This window comes from Halichoerus grypus, chromosome 8 (genome assembly GCF_964656455.1).
Source record: "Halichoerus grypus chromosome 8, mHalGry1.hap1.1, whole genome shotgun sequence".
NCBI classification, from domain to species: domain Eukaryota; kingdom Metazoa; phylum Chordata; class Mammalia; order Carnivora; family Phocidae; genus Halichoerus; species Halichoerus grypus.
The window spans coordinates 92,978,408-93,002,806 of NC_135719.1; the positions used below are offsets into that span (position 1 = coordinate 92,978,408).

The 24,399-nt window shown below is 40.2% G+C and overlaps 1 protein-coding gene across 1 annotated transcript in view; it reads right to left on the minus strand.

Annotated features, from left to right (window-relative positions):
• Positions 1 to 24,399, minus strand: part of SLC25A21 (solute carrier family 25 member 21) — a 476,445-nt gene that overhangs the window by 1,978 nt on the left and 450,068 nt on the right. Inside the window, exons 7-9 of the mRNA XM_036103885.2 lie at positions 22,829 to 22,993; positions 2,510 to 2,691; positions 1,509 to 1,561 (exon numbers count right to left, since the gene is read on the minus strand). Coding sequence (XP_035959778.1) covers positions 1,509 to 1,561; positions 2,510 to 2,691; positions 22,829 to 22,993 — 400 coding nt within the window. The remainder of the gene's footprint in view (positions 1 to 1,508; positions 1,562 to 2,509; positions 2,692 to 22,828; positions 22,994 to 24,399) is intronic.

The window sequence follows — 24,399 nt, forward strand, 5'->3', positions numbered from 1 at the left end:
TTTCCTTTAAAGCTGCTGGGACTTGCATGTTTGCAGGACTTACATGTGAGTGGAGGCCAGGTCCCTGAAGCAGATTTCCAGTCATTCACAGTTTTGTTTAGCCTGGACAGTCCACTCACAACAACGCTTTTCATTGTATTTACCACCATAGCAACTCAGGACGCCTCATAGAAAAACATTTAAAAAGCCAACCAAACATTTGCAAGCCTCTAACAAAACTTGGGGTCAGATTATTTAAGAGTTTTGGATTAAGGTTCCAGTCAATTACTGTTTTAGGTAAACTCTCCCTGATCACCACTCTTTTCAGGCCCATCCCCTCCTGAGAAAGCTGGGTTAGGGTCATTCCTATGATTTTCTCTAATACTAGGTCTACCATCAGGGTTTTACTGGGTGGTGAAGGGAAAACACCACAAAGTCGCAGAAAGAGTTGCACAAAATCACCAATATTCTTTGTCATTGCCTTTGTTTTTACACACGGGCCAATGACTAGCAGGAGGCAAGTCTCCATCTCAAATGTGAAGCAAATCCATGCTTAAATGCCTGGGAAGGTTGGGATAGATGGGACCAAGAATTGCGGAAGTGTTTTCTAAATACATGAGAGGGTGAGCTGTCCTCTACCTCAGGATGGTAGAAGTGCTGGCGCACTGAGCTGAGGTTCGAGGACGGTGACTGTGCCCGTGTGTGAGTGTGGCAGGGCAGGAGGACCGTGGTGTTAAAAGGGAGGAAGGGAAGGGGAGAGGGGCGAGGGGCAGGGGAAGCTTCGGGAGAGGACACCGGGACACCGAAGTAGGTGAGCCTGGCTGTACTGAGACACAGGGTTGCTTCTAATCCAAGACTGTTTGCCAAGGCGGTTGGGTCTGCAGCAGTTATGCTCTTATCTATTTACACAGAGGCAGCTGACTCTCCCTGTGGGAAGAGCAGCCGGTTTTCTGTGGGCTGGCGTCTGCAGGTGAGGCCCTGAGCCAGGAGCCTCCACCATCATGCTGACAGACGCCAGGAAGGTGAGCGCCAGACTGCCCCGCCGCCACTCCCTGGGCGCTACACTCACCACAGCCCCCCCGGGGGACCGTGAGGACAAGAGGTTCTTGCGCTTCGTGGAGGCAAGTTACCTTTCTTTTTTGTTTTTGAAATGAAGTTGAGGCAGGAACAAGAATGAACTGGGGGGGGCACCAGGAGAGTTTTATGGGCTCAGTGAAAATCCTCCCCCACAGCCTCCTTGCTCACTCAAACTCCAACGGGCTGGGGAGCCTTTCCTATTGACTTAAGCTGGGCTTTGGCTTCAACCAGCCTCCAGCAAAGTCTTAAACAGTACCTTATAAACAAAGGTGGAAAACATTTCTAACAGATGTCTTCAGTGTCTTGCATACTCATAGACAACTTTATATCCTCACGGTTTCCATCTTTGACAGTGTGATCAACATATCATGTTGCTGATCGACACAGATATGAAAAAAAGAGACAGCAGAACAACAAAGAAGGAAGGATAGAAGTAATAAAGACATCATTACCTGGTCCAAGCCTCATAACCTTGGGAAGCAGGCCTTTGTACAAAGCTAAAATCCTATAATAGGAAGGGAAAGAGCAACATTTTTAATTCTTAATTCTGAAATTAATTCTGAATTCTGAAAATAGAATGGACCAGCTTTATTGAGATGTAGACCCAGCATCTACATGAAAATTTATTTGAAATCACACATATCCCAAACCAGGCAATATCTGGCTGTATATTTTCTGCAGCAAACTGGACAAAGGGAAAGAGTTAATGACTTCTTTATTGCCCGAGCTATGCTGATCATGTCCAACCAGAAATATGACTTTCCTCAGCGAGATGGTTTTTGCTATGAACACAGGTCTTACTTTCAAGACAGCTATGTATATGGACAAAATGACTTTTGTAATTGAATTTAAAAGACCACAAACTCGGTCTTCACAAAAGGAAAGATGACATAGTGTAGACCGAAATAATATTATAATAATATTATTATAATAATAATATTACTTGTTTACTTGAGAATAAGATCTGAGTGAGGCGGGATGAAGAGACAGATGTAACACTTAAAAAAAAAGACTAGCAGAAAAAAACATGTGCTTCAGATATTTGAAAGAAAGCTACTTTCACAGAACTCTCATGTTTAATTCTCCCAGGGGGCTATAATGAGGTGACATTTTGATTAGATTTACAGTTGGAAGACAATCATTCTCCTGCCCACATGTTAACAGGGTGTATTATAGCATATTATGCAAACTGACAAGAAAAAGGTTCATGTGAGGATTCTAAGATAAACACGCAGCAGGTTGTATGATGGTGGCCCGAGGTTCTGGATGGTGTAAGAACATGTTGCCAACATTTCATCATTGTGTTATCTCACAAAGTTTGTCTTTATTCTCTACAGCTTTTCACACACACACACCCAATTTAGGAGGGCTTAATGGCTCTCAGCAAAATGGAAGTACGATATACTTTTAACAGTACTTGAGTCCTGCACATTTATTAAAATAAGAATGTTACCCTTCTTCCTGGTAGACTGTTGCCATTGTTTTAAAACAGGTTCTGTACTTGATCTCTCCAGGAACTGGTTGAGGCCCTTGAATCCTACTTTTGGCAACATCAAAAGGGATGTTAATGACTGAGGCTATTGTGCCTGAGAGAAGACCAATCCCAAATTTTCTCAAAAACTCCAAGGTTGGATCCTAAAAGAAAAGAAGAATAAAGTAACAGAAAGGGAAGCGGAAGCCCCTAAATTGGCTAAACACTATAAAGCAATATGTATTTAAGCAGAGCATTGCACTCCCCGGCACCCTCCTGTTATTCCAGCGGAACACATTAGGATTTCCTAGGCTGGAACTTGTTTTCTTGACAATCCCATTGGCTATGTTTTTACACATGGTCTAAATTGCTGAAGTACACATTTCCTCACACAGGATTTATAAACACAGTTCATAAAGAAAGACTGGTATGGCATATGGGGATGATTTGTATAATTGGGCTTCACAATGTACTTAGTATTACTGTATCAAAACAGGAGAAATCCAAGCACACTATTAGCTAATTGGCCAGAATATTTTACAAATGACAGCAACTTCCACCATGAAGCCTACTAAAATGCTCATTTGTGTGTGGACCCCCAAATGTTAAATTAAATCAAGGCTACTCTTGGTCTGCTGCTATTCCCCTCCAGGTTTTTTGCATTTATTTTCCCGTGTAGCTGATCCACTGTACTGAGAAGTGCTAGCTTCCTGTTATTAACAAACCAACTTGGGGAGTTTGCAAACCAGCCTGTGACATTCTGTGCATTATAAACAGTAGTAAGTTACTGGACTAATTGGCTGAAGAATTTACAACCTATTGTTCCTGAATCTTATTCTTCCTACATGGCAAAGGAAGAAAAGGAGAGAGAGAGACAGAGGCACAGAGAAAGAGGCAGTGGGGGGGGGGGTGCATATAGGGGAGGTGGAGGGGGAAGAGAGAGAGAGAGAGAGAAATATTTCTTTTTTTCATTTGAATTTAGGTCCTTCACTTTGGTCTGATTTGATTTTCCACCCCTCCCTGCTCTGCTTTCTGACATCAAAGTATTTAATTAGGTCTTATGTGGGAGTCACTTTCCTTCAGCCTATTTTTGTGCCCAGTGAGCTCACATTATGCTGTGTTATAATGAATTTGCTGGGAAGTTCTCATTATGTTTTCAGCCTCAGTTCTTGCCCTGAAGAGAGGTCATCCCACAAACCATAAGTTGCTGATGGAGACCACCCACCCCTCCCCCATCCCTCCCCTGCCCTTTCTTTTGGTCAATATTTCAGGAGGATCTTCACACGGGAACAATACAGGGTGGTGCCATGATACCATTTTACCCAGCAGGAGAACCGAAGTGGGGAGACATACTTGATTAAAATAAAAATAAAAAATTTAAGAAATCATGTCTGAGCATTGCATGCTTCTAGCTTCTATGGAAGAAGAAAACTTCTGGAAGCTCTGAAATTTTCAACTGAACCAAGAGCCAGATACCATCACAGAAACCCCTATGTGGCTAAATATAAAAAGTGAAGGGTTCGGTAATAATTCTTGGATCTGGGCCATACAGGTGCCGGGTAGGTTTAAAGGGATTTAAAAACCAACAGGGTGTTTCAACAGGAAAAACAATGCAGTGATTGCAGTATGAGTGAGGTGTGTTTAAATAATTCCCCCTTCCCCCCATTTTTTCCCTCTTTTACAAGGAGAGAAAAATGCCTTTATGTTACCCTTCTCCATTATGGCCCAGAAGCAGAACCGGAGCTCAGGAGGATGGCGGGTTCAGAACTGGCTCTGGTTTGTCTGACCTTGCACGAGTCACCAAATCACACAGAGCCCAGTGTCCAGAAGGGATCCGTTTAACCAGCCTTACCTTTGTACTGCATTATTTTTCTGAGAAATAAAAACAAAAATAGCAGTGAAAGTACTATGAATGTTGTATAAGCCTGGCAGAAAATGGCTAGTATTATTATGTAGCCTGTCTTCTAAAGTCTCAAAGCATCCTGTAATAAGATTCTCTTATGGGATCCCTGTGACACAGCCAAGCCCTCCTTTTTGAATTGAGGACAAGGGTGAAAATGATGACTTGTATGTACATTGTCCTCTTGGGTCGTTCAGGGGAACCCATCAAGCATGCAGCCTCTCCCATCTCCTGGTGTGGTCACTGAGGCCTAGAGTTGGAGGAGGGGTTCCCTCCTGAGACATTCGATGAAGGTCACTGTGCTTGAGACATTGCTGAATACTAAAGCTCAAGGTCTTCAGCTCATCACAGTCTTCATCAGCACAAGTATGTACTGAGCCAGGGTCTCTATACACCTCCCAGACTAATAGTAAGGTCCCAGAGCGGTTCCCCAAACCAGATGTGCATCACATTCACCTGAGAGCTTTACAAAGAATGGATGCCTGGGCCCCACCTCAGGTTTCCAGATCAAAATCCCATGGGAAAGGGCCTGAAAGTTATTTTAAAAGATCTGCAGGACTCCTGAAGCTGCCGGGCTGAGGACCCATGTCCAGGCATCAGTGATTCAGATGGTCAGTTGCTACCCTTCTGGGAATTCTAGGAAGGACAAAAGTCTTCTTGGGACAGCCAGGAGGTATTCCTCACCCTCTAGTCCCTGGGCCCCCAGCCAGTTTCTTCCTTGGAGCCCATGGTCTGCTCCATGCAGCAACCCTGCCTGGGGTTGGGTGTGCCCTCTCAGCTTGCCCCTGTTTTTTTTTTTTTTTTGCTACGTGTCATCAACCATTCTCAAAATGCAGCGTCTCACACACGTCTGCTCCGCGTGCCCTCCTGGCTACTCCCACTGCTCTGGCTTTAGTTCAGGTTCCCAACACCTTACCAGGTCATGTTTGCTTTTTGCTCTCTATTGTCTTTTCACAGTGACACCAGCTCTCTTTTTGGAAAGACAGACCTGCCTGTGGTATCAAAGACCCTCAATCCTTCCCCGCTGCATGATGAGTAAAGCCAAAGCTCCTCACTTGGCCTTTGGTTTCTTTCCCACAACATGTTTCCAACTTCTCTCTCTGGCCTCAAGTTCAATACCTCCACCCCACCCCTATACTACAGTCACACTTGTTAAAACATAATTATGCAAATTTAAACCAAGCACTTTTCTAAGTCTTTTCTTCAAACTACTTCCACAGCCTATAAAGTCCTTCTCCATTATAGTCACCTAACACAGTCCCACTCCTCCCTTAGGGGCCAGCTAAAAATCCCCCCTTGCCCAGGAGACTTTAATGGATCCCTGTTAAAATTAATTTCTCCCTCCTGTACTTTTGAACCTCTGTATGAACCACAATCATTGCCCTTGCCGAGGCTCACTTTGTGTTTGGTATATTTTCGCATACATCTATTTTCCCTGCTGGATTGTGAGTTGGCATAGCATAGGAACATGTGTTACTCCTCTTTGTGTCATCTATTACACAGTGTACACAGTAGGTACTAAATAAATGCCTGCTGATTGGTCTATCAATGTATTTATTTACTTTTGTAGAAACAATGAGAATCAGGCTTTACTCTTAATCACTATTTCTCAAGACTCAGCATCTTTTAGCCTAGAAACAAACCCCTATTAGAACCTTACATTTCTGTCTTTCTGCCAGGAGGCATTAACATGGGGACATGACAAGACATTGGACATTTGCAAAGTGGAGTATTTCAGGGCAAGTAAATTGAGACTCTCAGGTCACAGAGCCAGGCCTGGGCTTGCTAGATCCCATTGCTCAGTGACTCACAGAGAGAACCATGATATGGCAACCTGTGACCAGATTTTAGCAGAAGAATGTGATGGGAGTAGAGTAAGGTCTTGAACTATTACACTTAGGGCTCTTCTTTCTTATACTTCCTGATCTTTCCTTAGTAGGGAGAGGCATCCACTTGCCTGAAGAATGAGAGTTTATTGTAACAAGACTATGAAGAGAGAAAAAAAGGTATTATTTAGTGTTTCTGGTTATCAAATTATGCCTTTTCATGTATTACATCAGCTAATCCTCACAAACTTTGATGCAAGAATATTATTATTCTTGTTTTAAAAATGAGTTAACTGAAAGGTTAAGTATAAGAAGGGACTTTTTGTTACATCCATGTGAATCCAAGACTTTGCCTTAGGGCATAGTTTTTCTACTGATACTCCTTGGTGTCCGTGGGTGGGCTGGTGGAAGAGGTGTCCCGGCACCTCCTGAAGTTGTAAGCAATGTTTCTGTGTATGTGTATATGGGCTTTTCTGTAGAGAGTGTCTATAGGTTTGATGAGGCTCATAAAAGCTTAAAAACAACTTCACAAAACTATTTCCCCTACCAATAAATTTACAAACAAGAGGGGAGTTCAGGGTTGAAAACACTGGGGCTGAAAAAAGAAAGTCCTAATTTTTACAGGGGTTATCAGGCAATTCAACTTCATGAAAAGATTTCTGCACACATTCCTGCCCTGGCATTGGGTTCTCATACCTCAACCATTTCTATGAACTCAGTGGTTCTCAAAGTGTGGTGCTGGAACCACCATCATCAGTACCATGTGGGAACTTATTAGAAATACAAATTGGGGTTCTATCCCAGGCCTACTGATGGAGATGGAGCCCAGTAATCTGTTTAAACAGTCCTCCAAATTTAGTCTGATGGATACTAAAGTCTGAGAACCCCTGGTTAACAGGAAGATAATGGTTCATCTCTTTGTATCGTTGGGTTGGTTAAGCGGCACTGGGATGCTCTGGATATGCTGGGAGGGATTTTAAAGCTTTCTTTGGGGGCGCCTGGGTGGCTCAGTCGTTAAGCGTCTGCCTTCAGCTCAGGTCATGGTCCCAGGGTCCTGGGATCGAGCCCCGCGTCTGGCTCCCTGCTTGGCGGGAAGCCTGCTTCTCCCTCTCCCACTCCCCATGCTTGTGTTCCCTCTCTCACTGTGCCTCTCTCTGTCAAATAAATAAAAATAAAAAATAAAAAATAAATCTTTAATAAAGCTTTCTTTGGTGGAAACGGCTTTGTTTCTTTAAGGCTGCAGAACTAAAAGTGATGTTGTTAACTCTTATCAGCCTCTCCTACCCCTAGCCCAGTCCAGAGCAAGAATGCACACTTGTGAGGTTTTGGGTATGAGTGATACCTGTCACCTAATCTGAATGGGTCATTCTGTACCAGCTATCAGTGAATCACTCCAGCATTTCTGTCAATAATGATAACAACACATCACAATGAAATTAATAGCAAAAGTAAATAGAAACAAAATAATATATATTTTATAATATTTATATTATTTTTCATAACTTTCATTATGAGAAATAATGATACTATTAATAATACTTATTGCCAGACACCATCTTACATGCAAAAATATATACAGAACATGTATATTATATAAGAACCCTATGGATTAGGTATGTAACACCATTTTACAGATAAGGACACATGACTGAGAAAGTTAAGTCAGTTAAGTTAAGTCCAGGATCACACTGCTTATAAGAAGCGGAGCCTGGACTTGAACTCAGGTTCTTCTGATTTGCAACCATATGCTCATAACCATTATATGATAATGGTTTCTATCCATCATTCATTTTTTGTTTATTCATTCAACAAACATTTATTGGATGTCTATATATGCCTAGTCCTACACTGGGTGCTAGAGTTGAATGTGGACGTAAATGATCCAGAGAGGGATTGGGGCGGGTGTATTATTAAGTATCACGGTACAATGTGATAAGTAATGAAGTGGGAGTGTGAACAAAGTGCAAGGGAAACATGCAGTAGGGAGAAGGAAGTTACTCCTGGGCTTTCACTATCAAAGTCCTGTGATATAGTACCTAGCTTCTCTGCCTCTTAAAAACTTAGTCACTTCCTGATCTATGTGTCCAATACCCCAATTTCTTTATGGAGGCCCAAAAAACTGGTATCTGTCTTGCCAGTCTTGGAGTTCTGACAGGTCCAGTGCAATCTAGCTACCTGGGGGAGAAATGAGGTGTCATAGCCCTCTTGTTGCTCAGCAGAGAGGGAGCAGACAAAAATGGCAGCTGCCTGCTTCTCCCTGAGGAAACTACATACTATTAAACAACCAACTGAGGGGCACCTGTGTAGCTCAGTTGATTAAGCATCTGCCTTTGGCTCGGGCCATGAGCTCAGGGTCCTGGGATCGAGCCCTCTGTTGTTGGGCTCCCTGCTCAGTGGGGAGTCTGCTTCTTCCTCTCCCTCTGCCCCTCCTCCTGCTTGTGCTCTTTCTCTCTCAAATAAATAAAATCTTTAAAAAAAGAAAAGAAATAAACAACTAATTGGTCAAAAGGAAATTAGAAAATACCTTCAGACAAATATACATGAAAAGACAATATAGATTAAATGAAAATACAAAACCTATGGGATGCAGTAAAAGAAGTATTCAGAGGTAATTTTATAGTGATAAACACCTACATTAAAAAATATCTCAAATAAACAACCTAATTTTACAGCTTGAGGAGCTAGAAAAAAAGAAGAAAAGTCAGTCCAAAATTAGCAGAAGGAAGGTAATAATAAAGACTAAAGCAGGGATAAATAGAGACTAGAAAAATTAAAAAAAAAATCAATGACATTGAGTTCATTTTTTTGAAAAGATAAAAATGACAAACCCTTAGCAAGACTAATTAAGATAAAAAGAGAAGACTCAAATACAACAGAAATGAAAGAAGAGACATTACAGTTGACATCACAGAACTAAAAAGGAATGAGACTACTAAGAATAATTATATGTCAACAAACTGGACAACCTAGAAAAAATGGATTAATTCCTAGAAACATACAACCTACCAAGACTAAATCATGAAGAAATAGAAAGTTTGAATAAACTTATAACTAGTATGGAGATTTAATCAGCAATCAAGAACCTCACAACAAAGGAAAGCCCAGGACCAGATGGTTTCACATTGTTGCTATCAAATACATAAAGAATTAAAGAAGACACAAACAAATACAGACATCCCATGTTCATGGATTGAAATAATTAGTATTGTTAAAATTTCCATAATACCCAAAGTGATCTACAGATTCAATGCAATCCTTATAAAAATCCAATGGCATTCTTCATAGAAATAGAAAAAAATTCTACAATTCGTATGAAATCACAGAAGACTACAAATAGCGAAATCAATCCTGAGAAAGAAGAATAAAGCTGGAGGAATCACACTTCCTAATTCAAAGTATATCACAAAGCTATAGTAATAAAAACAGTATGGGGCAGGCATAAAGACAGACATAGACCAGTGGGACATAACAGTGAGCCCAGAAATAAATCCAAGCATATATGGCTGACTAATATTCAACAAGGGTGCCACGCCAATTGGGAAAGAAGAGTCTTTGATGGTGCTGGAGAAACTGAAAATCCACAGGCAGAGGAATGAAATTGAACCCATATATTATACCATACACAAAAATAAATTCAAAATGGATCAAAGACTTAAATTTGAGACCTGAAACCACAAAACTCCTAGAAGAAAACATATGAGAAAAGCTTCATGACATTGGTATTAGCAATGACTTGATACCAAAAGCACAGGCAACAAAACCAAAAATAGACAAATAGGATTATGTCAAACTAAAAAGCTTCTAAACAGCAAAGGAAACAAAAGAGTAAAAAGGCAACCTATGGAATGGGAGAAAATATTTGGAAACCATGTATCTGATAAGGAGTTCATATATAAAATATATAAGGAACTCCTACAACTCAATACCAAGAAAACTAATAACCTGATTAAAAAATGGGCAGGGGCACCTGGGTGGCTTAGTCAGTTAAGCGTCTGACTCTTGATTTGGCTCAGGTCATGATCTCAGTGTTGCGGGATAGAGCCCTGAGTCGGGTTCTGTGCTAGGCATGGAGCCTGCTTAAGATTCTCTCTCTCCTTCTCCTCTGTACCTCCCCCCACCACCCCCTGCACACACATACTCTCTCTCAAAAATAAAATAAAATTAAATAAATTTAAAAAAAGAATGGGCAAAGGACTTGAATAGACATTCTTCCAAAGAAGACATGGTCAAATGGCCAATAGGTATGTGAAGAAATGCTCAACGTCACTAATTATCTGGGAAATGTAGATCAAAACCACGATGAGACATCACTTCATATCTGTCAGAATGGCTATTATCAAAAAATAAAAGGCAACAAGTGTTGGCAAGGATGGGGAGAAATTGGAATCCTCATACACTGTTGGTGGAGGTTCGAAATGGTGTAGCCTTTATGGAAAACAGTATAGAGTTCTTCCAAAATTAAAAATACAACTATGATATGTCCTAGCAATCTAACTTTTGGATATTTATCCAACGGAACTGAAATCAGGATGTCAAAGAGATATCACTGTTATGTTCATGGCAGCACCATTCACAATAACCAAGATTTGGAAACAACCTAAATGTCATTGACAGAAGAAGAGATAAAGCAAACGTGGCCTATGCATACAATGAAATACTCTTCGCCTTTACAAAGGACACTTTGCAGTATGTGACAACATGGATGAAAGTTGAGGACGCTATGTTAAGTGAAATGAGCCAGTCACAGAAAGACAAATATGTCATGATTTCACTTATATGAGGTACCTAAAATAGTCAAATTCATAGAATTGAAGAGTGGAATGGTGGTTGCCAGGGGCTTGGGGGACGGGGAAATGGGGAGTTACTAATCAAGTTTCAGTTAAGCAAGATGAATAAGCTCTAGAGATCTGCTTTACAACATTGTACCTATAGTCAACAATAATGTATTGTGCACTTAAAAATTAGCTGAGGGTAGATCTTATGTTAAGTGTTCTTACCATAATAAAATAAAAATGAAAAAAATTTGAGGGAAAAATATGTCATTTAGCCTAAGTAAAATATTTAGGATGGATCACACCTTAATTGTGTAAATGGATATTAATGTTGATGAAAAATCTATCTTGTTATTAAAAATTTCCAACTTACTTCCATAATTTGTTCCAACTGTCATCAATCAGGAAAATTCCTGTGTTCCTAACCCACATTCCTCACGCATAAGCCTAAACTATTTTACTCCAATTTTTTGCTCAATTGCAAGGGCAATCAACTGTCACCATTCTTGATGTAATTCATCATGATTTAAAAACCGTTATTGAACTAATCTTTTCTTCCTCATGCTTAAAAACACAGTTCCTTTAAAATATTTACTTATAAGTAGGATGTATTATTTCCCCATCCACAGATGAGTTTTACTCTTTTCCTCTAAATATTTTCCAATTTTTCTTATAAAATATGGTACTTTAAACTGGAGCTAAGTAACCTGAAACGTTAATGTATATTACGTGCATTGACCTTATTCTGTGATAGCAATACAAAAGCCAATATTCATAGTTTTAAAAAATTATTTAATTCCCCTGCAAACATTTTTAAGGCTGATGTTAACATTTCATCTCACAAATGAGAAAACAGAGACAGAGAAAATGTATAACTTGCCAAAGAGACATGGCTAACTAGGTAAGAACCAGAATTTGGAATTAATACCAGGTCTCTTACTAGAACTCTCTGGCTGTTTCCATCACACTGCGATCCTGTGTGAGTGCGGAGCTGCATAGATGTGTTTACCAGTCCCTCTTTAGGAAGATCAATGAGTTTCCCTGACAGGACATATTATTTATAGGCTCTCCACAGCTTAATGAGAAACACTAATAAGTGATCCCAAAACACTGGTGGCCATGATGTTCCACAACCTTTAAAAAGTCAACAGAAGGTACCAAGTCATCAGAAATGAGATCATATGACTCAAAATCAACATACTACATATTTGTAACTAATTTAACCATCGCATGCAAACATTATATTCACAGCTAAAGACAGTACCAGTAATTTAAGGCAATGGCACTTAAGAAGTTAATATGCAGAGAGGCAAAATGTCTTGATCAAAAGAAGCATATGCCTCTCCTTTTACCTTCCCTGGCATGGGCTTTGATGTCTTGCTTAGTGACTGGCCAGCTGGCTGCTAGCTTGATAAACAGAGAACCTTTGCACATCTCACAGGCCTTTGTGATTAGGGTCTGGCGTCCTTAAGGAGACATTCCACAGAGAGACATGCCAGAAGGAGGGGGTAAGGAAGATGGGGGAAGGAAGATTTGCTAGCTAGTGAGGACTAGGGGTGGTGAGGGAGACTGGCCAGGAAGCGTGTTGCTCCCCACAAAGCAACGTTGAGCAGAGTGTAGCAATGGGCTTTTCACTTCAAGGAGCTCAGCACGAATATTCACATTAAAGCCTAGTCACAGAATCGTCCTACCTCATCAGCCAAAATTAAATTTCCTTTGCTCCCTGCAATTCACGTACCCTTTCATTTCTCCTGGTATCACACTGCATCTGAGATCCTCTCTGACTAGTTTTGACCTAACTTGAAGTCAGTATACCCTGGCTGTCTTAGACAGTCTTCAGTAAACACAGGGAGAGGAATGTTCTCCATTCAGGATTGGCCTTGGTTGATGCTAGAATGGATTTATTGTTGCTTGTCAAAAATTGCTAAAATAAGTTTGCCATTTGAAGAACTAAAATGATTGTTCAGAAGGGACTGAAAGAGATTGCTATAAATTGCTTTGGGTAAGACAAAGACAATATGGCAGTCCTACAAAGAGTCACATGATTTTCAGGGTATCACAAATTACTTCTTGACAGAACTCTTTTATTCTGCTTCCTCTTCCCCCAAGTAGGCTAATAAACTGTTTGATGGTGAGCACGTCACGACCATAACAGGATGACTCAAAAGGGATTGAACATTTTAATAAATCTATTACTCAGTTATCAGATTATACATAATAAACATGTGGTCAAAACCAATTTTAGTGGGCTCCCTCACAGTTATCTCCATAATCTTACAAATGGTCAGTCTGTGCTAACAGCACACATTCTATAATTCATTTTATTCCTTTTGTAGCACATCACCATCAGCGGTTGAAGGGCTGGTTGTGACGCAGCCTTTCATTTCCTCAAGGCTGCCAAGCAAGAGGTGATACAAACATGAAGTTCGCAATGTACTCTCACATGAGACATGTGAGAGGCAACCCTTTTGAAAGTTTAATTTCCTTTTAAATCACCCTGCACGCTTTGATTTTAGAAAGTTACTTGAAAAAGTCTCCCACGTTATCCTGATTAATAAGACACTGAATTAATAAGAACCGAAAGGAGGATGGATGAAAGTACAGCTGGGGATCTGCATCTGTGAAAGTGTGTCCATAAGACAGCCTGAAAACGGGCTGGATGAACTTGGGTGAAGATGTGGAAGGCCTGCTCTCGGATCCTCAGGTGACCCAGACTAGGAGGGGAAGCTAGAATGACAGATGAGGCCCTCAGCATGAAAATTTATCATCCTAAGCTCTAGCACTGGACTGAACCCCCAGGATTACATTTAAGCACAGTGCATACAAACCGCGCAAGTTCAAGATGAGGGAGACTTGACTTGTTGGCAGTTCATGTAATCCGGGGATTTTAATTGACCACAGAATTTTATACATACCAACATCTTGATGTAAAAGCAACACCCATTCTCTTTCCCCTCTACCCTGACAAATCCCCCAAGAATTCATCTCTGTACAATCTTTGGCTGCATTAAGAAAGGCGTGTATTCAGATCACAGGAAGGGTTGAGACTACTGTACTCTGAGTTGACTGACTGACAACTGTAGTATTATGTCCAGTTTTGACACTGACATTGACCAATCCGATGCAACTATAGTGGGAGAGATAGACCATACAGAGGACTGGAAACCACATCATTTGAAGGGGAGTTGAGGAACTGTGGATGTATTTTGTAGAAGGAAAGACTCAAAGGCTCACCTATCCATACATTTGAAGAAGTATAGTACAATAGTTACAAGTATGGACTCTGGTGTCAGATGGCCTGGGCTCAGTCGTCCGCAGGATCTAGTAGGAGATGGGCACCAAACTCTGATGTTCTTTGGGAAGAGTCCTTCAAAGCCTCTCAAAGGAGAGGACGGTGCCATGTCATATTCATGTTGTAGGTATAACAGGCCTGACACATCACTGGTGTTTAATAAATGTTTTATCGCTCCTTTATAAGGACACAGTACACAAAGAACTAAGGTCTCAGAAGCAAATTACAAAGGCGGTGCTCAAGCACCTGGTAGCCGCTGGAAGGCGAATAAGAGCAGCTCATCAGTGCCTTCCCCATAGCTGGCAATGGTCGTCATGAAAATGATGTGGTGAGCTGAAATCAGAGTTGCCTCCCGGCAACTGAACAAGGGGGCAGCTTGAGTGAATGTAAACTGCCTTTTATTTTTTTTTCAGAAGAAATTTGCATTTTCTACATTGTTAGTTTCTGTGGGTCCAAGTCAATGAGGAGCAGAGTCAGCTCACAGTCGGTATCTTTCATTTCCTCTAATGTTGGCTCTCTTTCGTTGTTTTGTTCACAAACTTTGACAAAAGCATTTTTTGCCCTGATGTCATGGTATCATGCTGTTTTGTCCTCCAATGAAAATACCTGCTATTAAAGCTTAATTAAAAAATACAGTTGTTTCCACTTGACAGCTATCAGAAGAATCTATTACTGTGTTTGTTTTCTCTTTATGTGAGATAATTTGGGGAAATGCTAGCTCCTCACTCCACAGAAGGTCACCAACTAAAATGAGATGGTTTAATTGATAAGCATTCTTTAAGGAATGTAGAGTATTCCCAAGATCCTATCCTTGCAGGGCTCTCGGCTTTGGAATGAAATCAAAGTCTTGTTAAAAGCTCAGCATCTAAATGTAGCCATTCAGAAAATAGCCATGAAAATTCCTTTTTTCCCCCTGAGCTAGCTGTTCTTTAAAGTGTTGTGAAATGTAAAATAATTTTAAACGTCTTACCCACTTAGTTCAAATTATAAAACACATACAATGTCAAAACGGGTTAGGGTTTAAGCATAACGATTATCACTTGATTATTTCGTATATATGTACACACACACACACACCCTCTCCTTAAATATCTCTCTATAAATATTTACATGGGTAGATAACACCTTCTAAGAGTCAACTGTATCACTGAGTATTATCATACAGAATGCAGGAATATATTAATATATTTCCTTGGGAACTCAGTAAGTAAGATTTTTCTGTTTTGGTGTGCTCCGTTTATTCCTTGCCTCAATAAAGTCACTGACCCCAAGGAAAACTAACAAACCAGGTTTCCAAAACAAAATTCTAAAGGTTGGGAAGTTAGGACAAGGACGCACTGAGATGCTTTGATATGGAGGTAGGCATATGATCAAGAAGTCTTTGAACCAAGTTTATTTCATGAGATTCTACTTCTGGGCTGCTTATATAAATGAAACTTTCCCATGCCCATCGAGTCCTGCTTATGTAATATGTTTGTTTGACATGCCCCCTCAGTTACATCATTTAAGAGGAGTCTAGTGACTTAGTACATGCTTCAGACACTCTGGCCCAGTTCCCCTCTGCAGCCTCCACTCCCTCCTCTCCCCTCTGGCTCACCATACACCAGCTATCCTCATTCTTTGTCTTCTCCCCGGTTCCCCGAGCCTCTGTCAGCTTCAGGGCGGTCACTCATCCTCTTCTCTCTGACTAAAGATCTGTCTGGTCTCCACTCATCCTCTTCATCTTGGCCTGGCTAATCCTCACCCTCGAGCCTCAGCTTCAACATCATTTTTGAAGGAAGTCCTTTTCTATGTCCTTGCCCTGCCCTGCCCTGCCATCGGTCTAGAGTAGGATCCCGGTTTATAAATTCCCACAGCGTGGTAGTCTGTCTTTTCATGGCTCTCCTCTCATCATGACTGTCACAGTCCAGGGCCTCGTGTGGTGACTCGTTTATTGTGTGGCTCCTCTCGTCGACTGTAAACCCCGGTCAGGCAGGGACAGTGTTGACACTCAGGGAGGCAAGGCCCCGGACATTGTAGATGTGCCGTGAATGCTTTTAGAATGAATGGGTATTTACCCCAAAGATACAAAAGTAGGGACCCGAAAGGCTACGTGCACCCCGATGTTTATAGCAGCAATGTCCACAATAGCCAAACTGTGGAAAGAGCCAAGATGTCCATCAACAGATGAATGGATAAAGAAGATGTGGTATATATATACAATGGAATATTATGCAGCCATCAAAAGGAATGAGATCTTGCCATTTGCAACGACGTGGATGGAACTGGAGGGTATTATGCTGAGCGAAATAAGTCAAACAGAGAAAGACATGTATCATATGACCTCACTGATATGAGGAATTCTTAATCTCAGGAAACAAACTGAGGGTTGCTGGAGTGGGGGGTGGGAGGGATGGGGTGACTGGGTGATGGACACTGGGGAGGGTATGTGTTCTGGTAAGTGCTGTGAATTGTGCAGGACTGTTGAATCTGAGATCTGTACCTCTGAAACAAATAATGCAATATATGTTAAGAAAGAAAAAAAGAAGAAGAAGAATGTAGCAGGAGGGGAAGAATGAAGGGGGGGAAATCGGAGGGGGAGAAGAACCATGAGAGACGATGGACTCTGAAAAACAAACTGAGGGTTCTAGAGGGGAGGGGGTTGGGAGGATGGGTTAGCCTGGTGATGGGTATTGAGGAGGGCACGTTCTGCATGGAGCACTGGGTGTTATGCACAAACAATGAATCATGGAACACTATATCTAAAACTAATGATGTAATGTATGGGGATTAACATAACAATAAAAAAATTAAAAAAAAAAAAAAAAAAAAAAAAAAAAGAATGAATGCACAGAAGGAACCCACGGAGAACCTAAAGCTACTGGTACCACGCTTCCATCCACCTGGGTGGTGCCTGACTGGAAACTTTTGGCTTGCGTTTTATTTAAGAAAGTGTCTGAATTCTTGCCCCCTTCTCTCTGCCCTCCCCCATGCCTTCCTTCTCCCCAGCACACATACCCCAGGGAGTCTGTGAAAACTGCCAATGAAAGATACTGCTTTTTACCACAGAATCTTGTCACATATCCGGGAATTTTATAGATAATACATACTTGTAGTTTTACCCCAGTGGTTCCCAGAAAGGAGAGTTGTTCTTAATGAAACTTTAATGCTCTTGCCCTTCCCATTACCGGATGATTGGTAAGACTAATGATCGAGTAAGAGAGAATCAGAAAAATAAATGGCCATAAATTAAATCCTACTATAATCTAATTCTACTGAGATTCTTCTTTCCAAAATACAAACAGTTCTATATAAGTTCTCCACTTGAACCCAAAGGTGCATTTTTCATTCAGCTTAGTGCACACCTTAGGGAAGGATACAGCTTTAAATCATGAAACGAACACATTTCCACATTTCTTCTGATAAACTAAGTGCATCTGGCACCGCCCTGTGACTCTCTACAGAATTTATAAAATGAAGAAAATATTAAAAATCAAAAGAAAAAGAAAAACATTTGTATTTCAAAAAAGGCTAACTTTTACAAATATTACCTTAGGAGAAAATAAAATATGTTTGACTTAATGCTGTCTGTAGTAAAATGACCATAGGGACAGGTCTAAATGGTTTATTAAGTAAGAAAAATTGAACATATGAAAAATTGTTCTCTCCTAGAATATTTCTAACCCACACATGTAATTTATATCATGGCAAAATTCAACACAAAAGGTCTATTGTTTTTGGCAAAATAACTTGCAAACATGCTTAATTAGGATGCAAACTGAAAGCACAGCTTAATACTGTTGACAGCCATGAGCTTCAGACAGTGATTTCTACTACTATTATTATTATTTCACTTATGGAAACATTTGAAAAGCAGTAAATATGGAATTAGAGGACAAGGTTATTAAAGAGATGTAACATTTGAATCTTATGATTCTCATTTCTGTGTCAGCATCACAAATAATAGGCTTCCAACAGCCCCACCTTGTAACAGGAATGAAAGAAATTATTTTTGCAACGAAAGCTTACTCCCATGGATATTTGAAAAAGATGTCAGCATTTAAGTTAATCAATACCTGCTTCCAGTGGGCTTTACTTTGAGAAGTGATGCCTCTTTCTGGGGAGAAGGGATAATTCTTTATACTGACATTCCTTTCCATTCACTGCAAGATGTAAATGAATGCCTCCATTAAATCGATTCCATGGTCAGTTAACATCCAAAGCAGTCTTTGCTCTATTGTAGCCCCGCATTCACCATAGGAACAGCCAGAGCCTAAAAATAAATCTGAAAGAATCTAACCCAGGGCACCATTTTCAAACGGCTAAAGCCTGCTTCTTCCAGGGCCATGACTTCTCGTTCTTGGTTTCTATAAATTATAGACTAAGGATATGGAAAGGGAGGGCCAGGTTACAGGACTGAAGGAGACAGAAGAGGAATTTGGTCATATTATCTGGATATTCTAGCTATTTCATGTATTTAAATTTCAGTAATCATTTTTAAGCGGTCATTTATGTGTGACAAAACACAAGGGTTAAAGCACTGCATGGTGTAGTGGAAAGAGTTCTGGCCTCTGGTTCACTCCCTTGCCCTTGCTGTATAATCTCAGATAAACTATTTCAGTAACTTTCAGCACTGGGCCGTCACTTCTCATTTGGTTTTCTTATCTGAAAATGACGGTTATCGTGATGGGGATCAGGCAAAATTGTGGAGTCTACAAAAATGGTTTTCATAGTATCACATGGCACAGAAGTTCAGGATATTTCTGTGATCACTTGAAAAATATATCTAACGGAGAGATCACCAATCTGAAGAGTTAAAAACTTTAGGGGTGCATGTCTGACCTGAGTTCTCCAGGCTTCCCATTTAAAGTTCTTATTTTACCTCTACAGACAGCCTCAGAGTTGTATAAAATGTGAAAAAGTTAACTAGGTATTCTATTTTATGAGACTCTATTAAACTTTTCACTGATTTATTTCCTATTATGAAATTAATACATGCTTATTGCAGGAGCTTCCAACAGCTCAGAATGATATAAAGAAAAAGGACTTTCCCTCCACTGCTGCTTATTTTGTTTCTCTTTCTCTCTCACTCATTCATACACACACACACACACACACACACACACGATTCCCCATTTCCCCCTCCAGAGATAATCATTATGAAGTTTCTTTTAAAATAAAATACTTTGAAAATGGAAAACATTGCAAGACCACTTATGGATTAAAAAAAATACATTAAAGAGAAAATCTAAAATTATTTCATGCCAGTCAGGACTGGGGAAATCTCGAATTCTCTTGGAACAACAGAATGACCAATTGCTGGGTGAGGGAACTGAAACAATAACCTGTAAACAAATCGTCCAAAGTATACGGCTAGAGACAGCCCACGGCGAAGATGGAATAAAGCCTTCAAGGAACACCACCTCCTCCTCATGGTTAACAACTTGATGACGTTCTTCAACATGTTTTAATGATTATCATACCTTCCCCTTCACAAAGGATTGATTTATTATGGTTTAGATTTAAAGAATACTGGTTTCCCAGTTTTGAATCAGGCTTAGATTACAGAACACATAAAATCAATGACTTTGTTCTAGGCAAGAAAAAACACAGTGTTCATTTAAGTGCAAAAGGAACAGTCCTGGGGAAAAATTCTTCATGCTGTTCTAAGTGCTCGCTGTTTCCACCACCTGCCTCCCCCTCTCACTCCTCTCATCGCTGTCATCAGCACCAGCACACCTAACACTTCCGTGGCACCTTAAGATTCACAAACAACTTCACATATTATTTCTGTCAGTCCTCAAAATAATGTTGTTGGGCAGCTTTTCAATATACAATAAAAAAAGCTGAAGCTCAGAGCAGTGAAGTGACTGGCCCAAGATCTTTCACCTAGTAAAGGGACACTCGCCCAGGTTTATGATGACTTTTTTTTTTAAAAGACTTTATTTATTTATTTGAGAGAGAGAGAGTGATGAATGAGCAGGAAGGAGAGGCAGAGGGAGAGGGATAAGCAGACTCCCCTCTGAGCAGGGAGCCCAACATAGGGCTTGATCCCAGGACCCTGAAATCATGACCCGAGCCGAAGGCAGACACTTAACTGACTGAGCCACCCAGGCGCCCTGGGTTGTGATGACTTCTAAGTGTGTATCTCCAACTCAGATCTTTCCTCTAAAGCTCCAGGACCCACATCCAATCTCCGACTCATCTGCATTTTAGTTCCAAGTGCAGTTAAATTCAGTTTCCAGGCTGAGCCCATAATATTCTCCCATAAACTTGTTTCTCTTTCAACGCTTTTCTTTTTCAGTAAATGGCGCCATCACACTTCTGGTTGCTCAAGCCAAGAACCTAGGCAGCATTTCTATCCACAACCCTTTTTCTCAACATGCCTATGTATGCTCCATCACCACATCCTGTATATTTTGCCTTCTGAAGATTTCTCAAATTTGTCCGCTTCTCCTTGTCTCCATCATGAACAACATAGTCTGAGGCACTTCTCCTTGTCTCCATCATGAACAACATAGTCTGAGGCCCTAGCATCTCGCTTTGAAATCATTTCCATGTTATATCCTGCCCTTCCCTCACAGCCTCCCCTCCACGCATTCTCCACTTGGCAGCCAGACTGATCAGGTAATTCCTCTGCTTAAAATCTTTTGTTGGCTTCCTAGCGCTCTTCAGATAAAGATAAGAATCCTTAGTGTGGCCTATAAGAGCTGGTATGATCTGACCCTGTCAACTGGCAAGATCAATGAGTGGTTTCCATAGTTTCAGGATATCATGATGTATTTAAAAAAATAAGTGAATAGTTAAGCTTCTGTGTTTATATAATGCATAACATTTAATGACTTAAGTGCACTGATTAATTGTAGAATGAAGTTTACACTTGTAGATTTTTTTAAAGCATTATTAACATACAACCATATGTAGATCTTTGTGACTTCTTTCTTAAATAGAACAAATTCATTTTATAATATGATAGGAATTAAAATACATGCCCAAATATATGTAATAAAATATATAATAATTTATATAATTTATTTCATTGTGTGTATGTGATTTCTATCTGTCTCAAGACTAGATAGCCGAAGAGATGGAGGCAGCGACTCTTCTCCCATGTTGTATGGAGTACTCATCTCAGAGTCTAAAAAACAGGGTCAACTTCATGCATTTGTGACTTGTGCAGTTACCCAGGGCCTGCACTTAGAAGAGCTCGGTTTATTGCCTTACTATTTGGTCTTGAAATTCTTAATAATTTTTGAACAAGGGTCCTACATTTTCATTTTGTCCTGGGTACCACAAATTGTTTAGCCCATTCCTGCTAAAAAGAATCTCAATGTATTAAGAGTCAAACTCTCTCATGTCATTCAGCCCAAAGTATCTATTGCATTTGATTTCTGTGATTTCTCGACAGAAGGAGGGCGCTGAGGACCACTGGAGTCAGAACTGTCAGTCAGTGAGGGAAGGGTGTCTATATACTGTGGTCAATCACAGATTTCAGGCCAACCAAACAAGCTTCTACTCAATAACTGAGATTTCCAAATACAGTGAAATGTGTTTAACAACTTTGGCTAGTGGATGAGGCCAAACCAACAGATGGTTAATGTGGAACATCCCTTGGCTTCAGCTGCTACTTAAGATAAGTCCTGACCCAGAATATGGGGGATCGCTGGGCAAAGGTAGGTATAATCAACTTTACTGAAGAGTCTGGTGGTAGCCGTATTAGAAATCTTTTTATGGTTTGTAAAAATCCATCAATAGTTTTGTACTAAGCAAAATAAAAAACTGAACCCCTGTGGGAAATTGTCTGCATGTGCAAAATGTGTCACCAGTTGGTGCTTCCAGGATCGCAATTTTCAATGCAAGCAAGCAATATGATGGTGGGGGGAAAGTGTGCTGTTATAGATGAAAAGAGGCTGGGTTTAAAGCACATCATGTGCTACTTTTATCTTGCAGAAGTTGAAAGGCTGTTAACATCTGTAAATTACCATTAAAATATATTTATAATTATTACTACTTTGCATGAAAAGTGATGATCCTTAAAGAGTTGGTTACCCCTTACCCTAGTTAACTTAGGTGAATTTAAAAATTAATATCTAGGTAAAATTTAAATTTTAGGCTGATAATTTCCCCCCAGAGCTCAAAATTTATTTAGGATATGAAAATTTCAACTTTCTTGGGAAAGTTGTTTCTGAGGTTAAAAAAAGTAAGTGATAACACAGTTTCTAAAAGCTTCTGTTAGTGATAAATGGGAAGCATTCAGGTGTCACGGTGCATATTTCAAGGAAATGAATTTTGGTGTCAGAATTGGGTTCAAGTCTCTGCTCTTAACTACTTAACAATTTACTTGATCTTTCTAAGCCTCAGTTTCCAATTCCTAAATAGGGATAATGACACCCCATGAATAAGGCTAACGGGGGGATCAGATTCAATATGAGTGTTCAGTGCAGTGACTAGCACATGATGAGTACTCTACAGATGTAGCTATCATCACTGATGAGATTGTTCCTCCAGGATTATAATCTATTAAATAGTTACCTTATTGACAGGAATAATGTTTTTGACATTGTAGTAGAAGCCAAAATAAACCATGTTGAAAACCCCGTGACGTCCCAAAGTTGCTGTAAATCCTTTGTTGAGGCCCTGGAGTCCCAAGCCTTCCTTCTTAATGATGTGTCTTGCATAACTCATCGTGGATGGTTGCTGCAGGAGAGAGAAGCAAAGCCAGAGAGATCATCTTTGAGACCGTGAAATAGAGTAAATTACCATTTTAGCTTCCCTTCAAGCCGGAATTATTAGGGACTTTTTTTTTCCCCCAACATGAATAATCATGCCTAGATCCATGCTTTTAAAATTAGGAAGCCCCAAAAGTAAACAAAATTGCATGCATGCAGGTCTTCAAGGGAAGATTGCTGTTAAAAAAAAAAAAAACCACACCTTTGGTGGAATTAGTGAAACTAATGTCATGTAATACCTATCATTACTACCTACATGTAAATAGCTGTATCCAATTCTGGATTACCCAAGTAATGGAGGGGATTAGCCATACAGGTAAACTGGTAATCCATAACTGCATAATCCAAAAGGAATTTACATTTGGTTCCTGAATCCAGCATAGCTACTTTTCTAATTATGTTTTTCTGAAGTGAATGTTACAAGTAGTCTTGATTTCACTGCCTCAAGAGTTTAAACTGGCACTAGGTTAGAAATTGGGTGTGGATAAATAAAATCTTAAAAAAAAAAAAAAAAAGACACCTGGGTGACTCAGTCGGTTAAGCATCTGCCTTTCAACTCAGGTCATGATCCCAGGGTTCTGGGATCGAGCCCCACGTCGGGCTCCCTGCTCAGTGGAGAGCCTGCTTCTCCCTCTCCCTCTGCCTGCCTCTCTGCCTACTTGTGCTCTCTCTCTGTCAAATAAATAAAATCCTTAAAAAAAAAAAAAGAAAAAAAAAGAAATCGGGTGTGGATAGTTGTCTGTAGACTTCCTCAAGAGGGTGTACAATTAATGTGTGTATCACTCGTTGTGATAAATGACAAATCAGTGGCACTGGGGGTCGTGGGTTACCTTTAATTTACTTCTTTCCAGCCCTCCAGTTGACGACCCAAACTTGAAATACCCTGACTGCTGGACTCCAGTCTATCGCTACTTTTGGAACATACTACAGAGCTTACTAGAGTTTACAAGAACAACAATTCACGTGGGGTTCAATAAAAAGCTGAATGATTGCGTCCTTTCGGAGACACAGTACAAGGGATATCTCTACTTGTTAAATTTTGACTGAATAGGAAATAAGGGAAAATGCTCAGTACTTAATTTTTTTTTTCCCATGAGGCAAGCACTGACGTGGCATTTGTTTGATTTTTCCCTGGAGCAGGTTGCTGGAGTGGTCTGCAGTCTGATGTGCTTTCTGACTAAAAGTGTTTTCTTATCATGTGCAATTAAGGTTGTATCAGCAGAACAGAGAACAAATCCAATCAAGCCTTTTCATCCAACTTGTATTTATAGCTATGTAATTAACATGATACATTTAAATGAGCTTGTTTATATAGTAAATCCTATAGTTTTTGCTGATAAATGTTTTAAAAACTCTTAACTACAATACTACACT